General features: G+C 41.4%; 1 protein-coding gene across 1 annotated transcript; it reads right to left on the bottom strand.

The window, feature by feature from the left end:
* Nucleotides 1-8079, bottom strand: LOC137288018 (rhodopsin, G0-coupled-like). Its single transcript, XM_067820377.1, has 5 exons — nucleotides 7902-8079; nucleotides 4270-4563; nucleotides 3562-3914; nucleotides 2128-2372; nucleotides 1-94 (listed from the first exon to the last, which is right to left on the bottom strand). The coding sequence occupies exons 1-5, from the start codon at nucleotides 8077-8079 to the stop codon at nucleotides 1-3; spliced, it is 1164 nt and encodes a 387-aa protein (XP_067676478.1).
* Between the last annotated feature and the right edge of the window lie 4855 nt (nucleotides 8080-12934).

Below are 12934 nucleotides of genomic sequence, written 5' to 3'. Positions count from 1 at the left end.
TCAGAATAATAGGTTCCTATCTCTCAACATTGTCACAGCCCCCTTGCCGATGTAGATGCCCTCGTGTGTTTTGTCCATTGAAAACTTCCTGAGTCTGAAACATATGAAATGTCAAATAATACAATACCAGAAATATATACACAGATATCTGGTTCGGGAAAAGCATGTGAAAATTGCAACCCAGAAATATATGTGCAATATATGCAATATATAAAAATAAAGGTTATAAACTAATTAATGTATTATAAAGATACAACCCATAAACATCGACCTTTGCAAGTGGGATGCTATGACATATATCAACCAAGCCCGCGAGTCTGACCACCCGATCCTGTTAGTCGGTTCTCACCACAAGCATGGGTTACTGAAGAGCAACTCCAACCTGGACCTTCACGGGTCCGCAACATCAATAACGTCATTGATGCAACAATGACTGAGGTTCCATAACAGGCCAAGGCTACCTTTAGACGGTGTAAATATGATCTCCAGGCGAGATGTGTAATATGGGATGACAGCGAACAGGACTGCTCCTGTTGATGTAGTCATAAATGCCCTTCTAAACATGTCCATGCAGTGCTTTACTAGTGTATGCTGACGGGGATTCAATTATACTGGTTTCTAAAGGATCTAACTATAGAACAAAGAAAACTTGAAATACAGTGAATCGTTTTGCTGATGGAGTGAGTGAGTGACTTAGTGAGTTTGGTTCTACGCCGCTTTTAGCAATATTCCAGCGATATCACGGCGGGAGACACCAGAAAATGGGCCTCACACATTGTACCCATGTGGGGAATCGAACCCGGGTCTTCGGCGTGACGAGCGAACGCTGCTGATGGAAGTATAACAGAAAATAACAGGAGACAATATATGTGATAGATAGGTGACAATTTACAGAAAGGCAAATTCAACGTGACATTTATAGTAAAAACTGATCACATCCAGCCAGCATGGAATACCACATCGCCATGAATGTTTTTGTTACCGCCTTTGTGCTTCATGTTTAGATAACATTTCTGCAAAGATAAGCTGTTTTTCGTTCTACGTTTGATTTGAACAGTGAACGTACTATTTTAATTATGAACTAATTTACCTTATCTTTCGTTAATGTTTCGTGACTTATAACAAACAGGATGATCAAAGCTTGATGTCCCTTCTTGCAAAAGGACAGATCCAGCACCAAAACATCTACTCTGTCAACCTGAAAAGTTTTCAAAACTTTGTGCTGGGAGAAAATGAGAATTCTTGCTAGCGACTATATCTTTCTCAGAAGCTATCAAGAAGCACAGGGAGGCCTCCATTTCTTCATCAACACATTGTAGTTTATTGACAAGTAATCCTTTCAGCATCTAGAGAGAACAGTTTATTTTGGTTTTTTGGGGGTTTTTTTTTGTTTTGTTTTTAAATTTAGGTTGTAACTGACCCAGCTGAACGGAAAAGTCTATATCCACTATAATCTGAATATTAGTTCTCGACATGTGTAGACAATGATTCCTCAAAGAGTCAGCACCGTCTCTGGAATCACTCTCCATCCCAAAGCCAAGGCCATAAACCACCTGTAACGTGACTATCACAAAGCGGTAAGGGCAGGGCGGGCTTTCATACTCAGAAATGATATGCTCTGTGTTATCATCGACACGTACACTCTGACGAAAACACAGAGACAGTTTTACGACTGGAATAGAATTTGAGGAACCCAGGTTCGGAAAAGTTGAAATAACAACTAAGAGTGGATGAATCTTCGTTTCCTGATGTATACTCATGTCAGCACCTGCCAAAACACACCCCAACCCAACCCAAACCAACCCAACTCAGTGACTCGGATAATATCAAACAGTGCCCGTCTGGTGTTACTGATCTAACTGTAAATTATACTTTTGTAAACCCTAACCATTATATTTGCGGTCAAAATTGGAAAGGTGTCAGTAGGTTAGACAGCAGTGTATCTTCTAAACAGTGATGTAAGCAAGTTTGCAATGAAGTGAGTGAGCGAATCTCTAGTCAGTACAGAGTGAATATAATGCATATTTAAAACTGGTTATGATGTGTGTGTGTGTGTGTGTGTGCGCGCGTTCGTTTGCGTATGTGTGTATGTCTTACTTTATGTTTAACCCTCTCTCTTATACTTACGTTTGACGTCTGTTCATCTCCACGCCGACTTGGCGCTTCCGGGTGAGCAGGCGCGTTACATACATCCGGAACTCCGAGTTGAAGACCGAGTAGATGATAGGGTTTATCATACACGAGGACTTGCAGAACATAGTGGGGAGGGTGGTGAACTCCACTGGCACTTTCACCCCGTAGATAACAAGGAGAGACAGGAGGGCGTACGGGAACCAGATGACGGCGAATGATACAACCATTGCCATTGATATCTGAAGCAGAAACGTTCGTTCGAGAATCACCTCAAGACTTTGTTTAACTCGTCAGTATTCCAGATATGTGACGGTTGTCTTCAACTAACCAGTGACCGATATCATGAGTATAGATTTACGATGACAAGCATCAACAATGGCAGAGTACCTAGCAGATATTTAAAACCTTAGGACAGTATAAATACCATTTCAAAAGCATTTTCTTATCACGTAAATGATGAAAAGAGATGACTAGATGGCAGCATACACATTGCAAACCCAAAGAACGCCTTGCGACTTAACTAGGCGGCACAAGCCTTCCTCGGCATTTCCAAGCATCTGACGTTAAATATGCTATCTTTATCAAAAACTAAATCACAAAATGTGACATTTGTATCGCAGAGTAGCAGATATTCGACAAAATATTTCTCAGGGACTTGGGATTCATGCATGCATGTGTATGTGTGGCTGATTGTACTAAGAATATGTTTAGAAAGCTAACTTACAAGACACATTTTCAGATCTATTCATATAGATGAATGCACAGTTGGTGTGTTCTATCTTAACGCGACAGATGGGCCAGATCTTGTCACAACCCATAACATACCTATTTTAATACTGCTTTTATGTTGGTGCTATAAGAGTAATGGTAGTTTTATCATACATGAAACAGAAAATGTCACTACGAAAATGACCGACTCGGACTTTTCTTTAGGTTATATGAAAGTGTAATTCAACTGTGAAACTATATTGTACATTGTTTAGCTGAGATCTGAAAGCAGCAGTGTGTGATTTACCATGTCTTGCATGCACATACTAAGTGAAGCCCTCGCGATAACGTTAATTCGTGACACAATATGTTAAGACATCGCATTTAGACATTCCGTCGTAATCGGCCAAACATCAAATCCTGTCCACCAGGGCCAATGTTGTCGAATCCCTCTTAGCGTTAATATAGTCGCAAGTTAATGTTAATATATGGCCATTACGACTATCTTAGCGGTAAGAGGGCCTCGAAAGTCTAGGTCCAAGTATTTAATAGTTGCCACAATTTATGAAGTCGTTACCCACATATACGAAGTCGTGGCCTCCAGATATTAAGTCGTGAGTCCGTCTAACTGCACCTACAGAATTACATTCACCATGTGTCTTCAACATTTACTAAGTACACTGAGCTGGATTAATGTTGGTGTTAATTCCTCAGTCTCACCAGAGTGACCTTGCTTTCCTTTGTCATCCATCTGACTGCAAGCGCTTCGTTGATGTTCAGGGGGAGTCCCCGACTAGAGTTTATCTTGCGAGTCAGCTCGCTTGTCTTCGACACGACTCTTTGGTAGCAAAACCCGATGATGCTGATGTTGACAACGTAGCAGAAGATGATGAGACAATGGGTGTAGAAGATACCGGGGCATGATTTAAGGGTCCAGTTCACACTACAGGATGTGCCGAAGGGTTCGAAGACATATGAACTAAAGCCTACTAGAGGGGGTGATGTCCAAAACAGCGCATAACACCATAGGAAGATGATGACCTTCTTGGTCAGATCCATGTCCAGGCGCCATTCTGGTGTGTTGGAAAAGTAGTTCAGAATTTTTACGTGTATTATGCATTACGTACTAAATGAATGTATAGCGTTACTGAACATAATCTGACACGTGTTTGTGCCATAAAATAAACAATCAGTAATTTGCGGAAATGTATATCATCACAAAAGTGTCAAATACAACCTAGATTTCAATAACGAAACCTCTCCTGGAGATTAAATACATTTCTGCAGTTCAAGCAATTGTGTATTGCCATTTGGTGGCATTTTATGTTTCCAGCAGGGCAACAGGCTGGAATCTAATGCAGACATTTGATGCTTTCCTGGAGTCTGTATGTTTTTACACGAGGACAGGGAATATTATCAAGAACTCACTGAGATGCGGCCGACATATCGTGATGTACCTGTAGACGCTCAGGCATGTCATGGTCTTCATGGCACACAGAGCCAAGGTGAAGGTCAGGAACCCCTGGATGATGCAACCGATCTCACCAAACAGAAAGCGGTTAGCGAAGCAGGAAGCGGTGGTGAGAGGGTAGCCCACGACGGAGATCCCTAGATCAGCCATTGACAGGTTGAGGATGAGAAAGTTCTGCGGATTGTTTCTCATCTTCTTGAACTTGTACATTACATGGATGACTATAGTGTTGCCGATCGTAGCAATGATTCCTGGAATATGAACACATGGTGATGAACATGGATGACTACAGTGGTGCCCAGTGCAGGGAAAGTCATCAGGATAAAGACAATAACCAATGGCTACATGGATGACTACAGAGGTGCCCAGTGCAGGTAAGGTCATCAGAATATGAGACATAACCCACGGCTACATGGATTTATTCTCGCTGAAGTTTTAGTTAACATAAGGTAACATTATTTTTTTTATTAATTTGTATATTTTGTTCTTTCATCTTACATTAAGTGCCTTTTTGGTAGATCTGTTCTGAAATAAAATGATACATACTAATGGGTCATTCTAAGGACACACACACACACACACACACACACACACACACACACACACTGTAATATTACTGCTTCACTGTAATATAAACGCTGTAAAGCATCACTATTATTTCTTTGACAACACAAACAACAATAAATATATCGCTAGATATATGAGTGAGTGAGTGAGTGAGTGAGTTTATTTTTACGCCGCACTCGGCAATATTCTCGCTATATGGCGGCGGTCTGTAAATAATCGAGTCTGGACCAGACAATCCAGTGACCAACAACATGAGCATCGATCTGCGCAGCTGGGAACCGATGACATGTGCCAAGCAAGTCAGCGAGCCTGACCATCTGATCTCGTTAGTCGCCTCTTAAGACAAGCATAGTCGCCTTTTATGGCAAGCATGGGTTGCTGAAGGCCCATTCTACCCGGATCTTCACGGGTCCATTGGATATATATATGCTTACAGTGAAGCAAAGAGTGATACAACAGCCACTGACCCTCAGTCCCATTTAGAGCAACTCCATCACAAATTACATAAACAGGAGAGGTAACTCAAGTAAAAGGATGACAGGACAGGAGAACTGAACAGAAAACCTGAACTTGAAAAGTTTGAAAGTTCATGTATGATATTAAAAAATGATTGAACATTTTACAGTATTCCGTCATTTCAAACAATGGCACTGATTAGCTGGAACTGTTTCATTTTCCCAGGTTTTGTGAAATACCCTGCCCAATCAGCTCCACAATCGAATGTAATGTATGTAAATGAATTTGTTTCTGTTGTGTAAATGATGCATGAAAATAGATTACACACTGGTGGATTTAGCTGCATAACAGAAACGTCTTTGATAATATGCTGCTATTTAATCAATGAATGGTGAATTTTTTTCTATTTCATCCTGTTTGAAAAGAGTTGGTTGGAAATCTGAAAAACTGAGAGAATATGATAATGTGTGAGGGGAGAAAACCCATAATAAATTATGGACTAATCTAGCCATTGTTGCCATTCACGTTAGCATGTCAGACTAATGTATTAAAATCTATCAATGTAAATGCTACAAATGGGGACATCCGAATATAAATCCTACCCAATTTATTTGCTATTTGCTATTTGCAATTTGTATCCGGTGAAAATTGTATAGCTAATTCAACATAATTACAGTTTGAAGCTATTGTGAATGTGTCTGTTGTTATTAGACTTTTAAGACACCATTCCAAAATATATTTGTATTAACTTTACTCCAGGTGTTCGTTATTTATTTCGGTTACTTGTTTGTTGTAGTGCGAATCCTGATATATTAGTCTGATAATATGTCCTCCTTAGAACGGTTTCCAGTTACAGTGGTACGGAATAATTACACCAGATCTACAAATAAATCAGTTGTGACAGCTGTTTCAAACATTCCTCATACAGGTACCATAAGTTCATTCAGATTAAATAATTATTCACCTCCAATTCAGCCAAGAAAGAACTTGAAAAAATCCTCCAGTTTTGTCTTGCACTTTGTGCCCCACTCATGTTGATTGAAATAGATATTTTCTTTATGATGATGTGGCAATTCGTTTTTCCCTGCTTTTGGCACATGTATTGCAGTTATATGGGTTATGATATGCACACATCGCCGTCACCAGTGGGGACAACCGGAGACATGCGTGAATAAATACCCTGTATCTATAAAACAGATATATCAAACAAATAATTATATCGCATGAATAATACAATTTCGCTTAGTCCAGATCCATTCAAGGAGAGTTATCTTGATCTACATAATATTTATTATAATCTCGATTATCCAGCTCAAGCAATAACAACACCACTCCCATGTGGAAGTGGGTTATTTGAATCCAGGTCACGAAATACGCTGAGTCTTTTGTTTTGTTCATATGTTGGTAAAGTAAACGAGAATGAGTTCCTTGGTAATATATCCACTATTGTGACTCCAACATCAACTGCTGCGCAACATCCTCAACATTAACCTAGATACCCGTGTCTCATCGTGGTATGTTGTGAAGAACAGTAATTACTCGCCCTTCAGTCCTGGGATATCATTCAGAAAATATTTGTAGCCCTTCTCCATTTCTCCTCGATTTGCCTGGACTAATGGACAGTTTTCTAAGGTGCGGTTCAAAGGAAATTTGAAATCAGGAAGTTCAGATTGATATTTGTCCCATTATTCGAATGTGTCCTTGTCAAATTTAGAATCGTTTTGGTGCAGATATGAATATTCATGAAGCCTCATTAAGAATGGTCTATGGATGACAATCGTTCTTCGCAAGCCCTCTGTACAGAGGCCACTTTTGAAATCTAAATTCTGGGACCCAATCCAATTTTTCAAATCCTTCCAAATTAGTTCTATGGCATTAAAATCGGTGTCTTAATTAGGTAATCGGATAAGAACATGCCCATGGGTGTTCAGATTAGGCTGGAATATGGAGAGTAACGCATGTCTACATGGATGACTGCAATGTTACCTACAAGAAACCAAAGGGTGTTCCGATCAACGAGAGCTCAGGCCCCTCAACCATCAACCACTTTCTTTATGCATTGCTTCAGGCTTCACTACAACATTTATACAACTGGGTTTTTTGTTTCATTTCCTTGCTTCACTGTAGAGCTGGAACCCACTTGTTTAACTGCACATCTAATACAGAAAATAGGTATCAACTTAAACCATACACAAGCACACACAAATACAGACGTACAGAGACAGATACACACAGACAGACATACAGACGTACAGAGACAGATACACACAGACAGACATACAGACGTACAGAGACAGATACACACAGACAGACATACAGACGTACAGAGACAGATACACACAGACATACAGAGACAGATACACACAGACAGACGTACAGAGACAGATACACACAGACAGACATACAGACGTACAGAGACAGATACACACAGACAGACATACAGACGTACAGAGACAGATACACACAGACAGACATACAGGCGTACAGAGACAGATTCACACAGACAGACATACAGACGTACAGAGACAGATACACACAGACAGACAACACACTCAGAACGACTTACCGACGATGAGTAGATACATCCCGCAAGCAAACGAACCCCTCTCCGAAAGTGGTTGTAGGTTATACTTCCTAATTAGTCTCTGCCACTCATCATCGGGGAAGGATGTGTTGCTATCGACGTCGGTGACGTTTGCCGTTGTATCATTGTCTTCCAACGGGAGACAAGCGAATGCATTCATGGCATCAGTTCAGTTCCTATACCTTACTTGATAACCAGGAATCCGCAGGTACAGGGCCCTCGCCAGTTGATCCATGTCCAAAAATCGATACTGTCTCCTTTGCACGAATCTGGAAAGTAAAAAATCTCACTGGAAAGGGTTCATATTTTGGAGTATACCTGTGACAGTCTACGAAACGACCTAAGGTTCTAACCACTAAACTATATCACTATCCTTCTTGGCAAAAAAGGATCTCGGTTACAAGACTTGTTTGTTAGTTTCTTCCCTCCATCCCTCTAGTTATATGACAAAGGTGTGGGTTGTTTCCCGTAGTAGGAACTCACTGATGTGGCTGGTGGGATTAACTGAATCCGACCTAAACTATCTTTTCATCTCTTCACTTCACAGTCCAGCACAGCCACACTCGAAGAAAGCTACAGAATTCCAGTGATGCAAGGTGCAGGTTTCCAAGGCAACTGTCTCGGTATGAAATATTTAAAAAAAAACACCCCATCGCACACGCATGCCTACTTTCGTACTGGCTTGCATGGGACGATGCATCCTGCAGAGGCTGGTCAATCTCTTCACAGCCTCGCGACGTTCACTGTACAGTACATACTATACTTCCCCTGTCACACACCATTGTGAATGGTCCAAGGTGCAGTAGTTACTTCATCCACACTCAGTGATGAATCGTGGGAGACAGAGCGTGAGATGACATCCAAACTCTCTGAATCCTAAATCGGCAATATAACAGGACACATGGAGCTAGATCAAAACGGAATCATTTTGTGACTTAAAAGCATATTAAATATGACATTTTAGTCAGAGAAGGGCCCGGGGAGAGATCAGAGAACAGCTGGGATTAGTGACCCTGGACAGGTTTTACCTTCTTAATGCCCTTGGTTCATCTGACAGCTTGATTAATTCTATCTACTTCTAATACTCCATATATTGATTGAAGGATGTCTGTGGTGGTTGTTCAAATGGATCGTCTTTAAATCAAGCAACTTTACACAAACTTTCATCTGCAGATAAAAAGCATAGCAATGCTCGAATGAACAAGGGTTCTAAAGGTTTATTGCATATATTTTCCAACTGAAGCACTTCTTTTTTCCTTTTTTGAAAACGTCAAAACTTCTTTTTTTGGTTTTTCAAATTTACATATTCAATGTATCGTTCCAATGGCGGAACATCGTTGTAATACGCTGGCAAAGCACAGTCCATGATGTGATTGTATATTCTTTCTTTCATTATTACATTTGCGAAATATTTTGCGATGTTTTCATCACCTTTGACACTTCATTGACTTGTGATGCTCTGGGCGTTGCCAGCTCAGGTCCCCGGACATCGTTTAATCAGCTCAACACGGACTTAGCTTAAATCGTCACCGAGGGCCTATAAGTAGCTCAATACAGAAGTCATAGGTACTGCGCCAGTACATGGCACAAGTTGCGGCTGAAGGCGAACAGCATCGTTCATCGCGGGTTTGTATACACTGCATAATGTATTTTCGAGATTTTGTCGGGTCGAGGGGAATCAGTGAGGTCCCAAGGGCTCTCAGATCACATGTTACAAATGGCAGTATGCCCTGTGCAGATGCTGCAGTGTTTCAGAGACCGCAACATGAGTATCAGACATTTCATTACTTGACCAAATATACCAATACTGAATTACCTGGTGTACGTAATCACGGGTGACAGAGGGCAGTAGCGTATGCGTTAGCGTCAATAAGGAAATTCAGTCAGTAGCGTTTTAGCCTAGTCAGTGTGGTACTGCCTAGCCAGAAGTGTTCCTCACTACGATTTAAATAGATATTTCTATACACCAAAGATGGCATAAGAGTGAAATACAATTGAAAAAATGTTAAAAGTTAGTATCTACTTTCAGTGTCACAATGCATTGAAGAAGAAATTTGCAATTTGGAGGTCGGTGGCACTGAACGCTTAATGGATAGAATTCACTAACTAGTGACAATGTAAAGGTTCACTGTTATATTGAAGAAGTGTTTGGCACATTAGACAATGCACACACAGACACTGGTCACCACGGTCGAGATCGAATCGTGAGACATTTGAATAATTACACGGACATAACTAGAGATACAACTGAGTTGTTTCTTGGCCAGTGTGAAATATGTAGAGTCCCTCATATCTTGCAGAGCGACAATGGTCGGGAATTTGTTTCTCAAGGTATCCGAGAATTGAAAGATATGTGACCTGAACTTGTCTTGGTATATGGTACAGCGCGGCATCTCCTGTCGCAGGGAAGTGTAGAACGATCAAATCAGGAAATTTATCATGTTGAATGCCTTTATGATTGAACAGAAATACAAGATGGTCTGTAGGACTACACGTTGTACAGCTTCACTGAATAGAGGAACTGGTACGTCATCATGTGAAGTCTTGTTTGGAAAGCCTACAACAGCTGGTGTTTCATCAGAGGCTTCCATACCAACAGAAGCTCTAACGTTACCTGGGTCGGGGACGACTTGCAGAAGACTTTACATACAGGCAGTGTATCCCCAGTTCAGTGTCAGATGCTGTTGACGCAGACACAGATGGTGATGCTGCTGTAGATGCTGATGCAAATACGGGTACAGATTGTACTATGGGTACAGATTGTGATATGGGTGCAAATTGTGATACGGGTATATATTGTGATTTTTTGTACAGATTGTGATATGTGAACAAATAATGATACTGGTACAGATTTAGTGATATCGCTACAGATTGTGATACTTTTGGTGATAACAAATTATGTGTGAAATGTGGAAGTTCCCTGCCAGATTTGGAAAGTTCTAATGCGTGTCATAGACTAAATACTTTCAATAGGTTTCTTTAAAATCTTCATTTATTCAAACGATTTATGTGTCTACATGTCCGAAGTGCACTGACATTCAATTCATGTCTATGTAATGTATTCACCAAACATTCTGTGTATCCCCTATTATCATAAACCCCTTGCGGCAAAGCCCCTTAATTCCCTATCACTAGATGTCAGTTAACACCTCCCTGCGTCGGGGGATCTTATGTATCTACACGTGCATGGGTCAGTGACGTTGCACAGTGTGGCGTAATGGCCCTGTGTATGAAACTTTAATGATATGGGCAGTCAGGCAGACCAGTCAGGGAGACAAGACAGGTCCAGATCATCGACAAAAGCGGACGGTTCGTCGTCGCCTCCCCAGCGACTACCACGATGATGAAGAGTCGCGGTCCGACTTCTCCCTGTACGTGTAAGTGACTATACGTGTAAGGGTCTATACACAGGGAACTTTGGCCACTCGGTCCCGATGTGCGTTCTGTCACATGTTTACAACCAGCTTGTACTATTTCAACCACAATGTCCCAACCATAATAAAACCTGGCTGCTGCCAGTAGTCTTCAACTCACCCGCTGACTTTTGTCTTCCGTCTCCTGTCCACCATCTTGAACCACCATCCGAGAGCAACCACAACGGACGCTCTTGGACATGTCGTGGCCTATGAAAATATTTCAGGCAGTATCCTAAAATTATTGACTCAGTCAATAAGCTTACTGACTAACTTAAGACACCAGTTCTCTTATTGACCTTATTGACTGGGCAGTAACGCTAATGATGGAGTTTCCATATTGAAGCTAACATATATATTGCACCAGACCTCAAGAATAATGGCCGAACCTCGAAGCCTGGATGTCCGTGAACAAAGTTGATAGTAACCACGATACGTGTTTGGAAGATGGGCGACTTACTACCGTGGGTGTGATAAATCACAACGCATGGATTAAAGCTCGAAGTGGTGCTTTATTACCATCAGGTACAAGATGGCGCACTTACGCCGGAACTGATGATGATAACCTATGACGCATTTCAATCCCTTATAAAACTTCGCACACAAAATTGCTACATGCAATACATTAAATGCACACAGCCCCTCTCTAAGATTTGAAGAGTCCCTGGGTTAACTAGAATGTGTGAACATTATCAACAATTGTTGAGAGTCCTTTATTTGAAAGCTCATGGCACAACTGTTAGAAAGTTCGAACAATACCTAAAACAGACCCATTACTGGGTTTTACTTTGACACGACATTTAAAATCCACTATCTATCGACATCCTCCCTTCACATCGAGTCAATCAGTCTCCTCGGGAGTCTGGTCAGGCGACTAGAACGCCTCAAGTAGTGTGTCTCAAACGATGTGCTCACTGGTGTAGACGTCGATGTTTGAGTTGTAGGCTCCACCCAGTTGTCTCCAGACAGGGTTTTGCCTCATTTATCAGATACCATCATTTAGAACTATGACTAACGTAGAACTCGATACTTTGCCAACAGTCCCTGGAATTCATCTCTGACCCGTTCTTAAGTTGGTGGCGTAGACTGGGTCGCCTGCTACAATGGTCTTCTGTTTGGTGTGGATGTATCTGTAGGTGTGGGTGTATCTGTAGGTTTTCTGTGCTGTAACGAGTGTATCTGAATCATCTTGGTGTGGCCAGTCTAGACACGTTCTCATTATTCTCCCAAACATGAGTTGTGCTGGGGAACTTCCTGTAGCTCAATAGGGTAGGGAACGATATCTGAACAGAATTCGTGAGGCTTTCGACTCTCCACAACCGACCCCCATTTTCTTCAGTCCCCCGTAAGAACTTGGACGGACATCTCCACTAGCCCATTGGAACCCGTATGGTAAGGTGGGGAGAAAACCTGCTTGACTCCGTTTTTTGTGTGAAATCTAGAAATTCTGAACTTGTGAAGCAAGTCCCGTTCTGAGACAATCGTTTTGGAGATACCAAGGGTTGCAAAGGTACGCTGTAGCTTTCCAATGGTAGTTTCTGATGTAGAATTCTTCAAAACGTACGTCCATCCATTTGGTGCGTGGGTCGACTATCACCAAGA

Source organism: Haliotis asinina, chromosome 6 (assembly GCF_037392515.1).
Source record: "Haliotis asinina isolate JCU_RB_2024 chromosome 6, JCU_Hal_asi_v2, whole genome shotgun sequence".
NCBI classification, from domain to species: domain Eukaryota; kingdom Metazoa; phylum Mollusca; class Gastropoda; order Lepetellida; family Haliotidae; genus Haliotis; species Haliotis asinina.
This window is presented reverse-complemented; position numbering and strand designations above follow the sequence as displayed.

What these genes read in the sequence shown, in the direction of transcription:
- LOC137288018 (XM_067820377.1), bottom strand. Translation starts at nt 8,079, where the DNA reads ATGAATGCATTCGCTTGTCTCCCGTTGGAAGACAATGATACAACGGCA. An exon ending in GATATGTCGGCCGCATCTCA is followed by an intron (nt 3,915 to 4,269) that starts GTGAGTTCTTGA and finishes CCAACACACCAG; the next exon opens with AATGGCGCCTGGACATGGAT. An exon ending in GAGATGAACAGACGTCAAAC is followed by an intron (nt 95 to 2,127) that starts GTAAGTATAAGA and finishes CATATGTTTCAG; the next exon opens with ACTCAGGAAGTTTTCAATGG.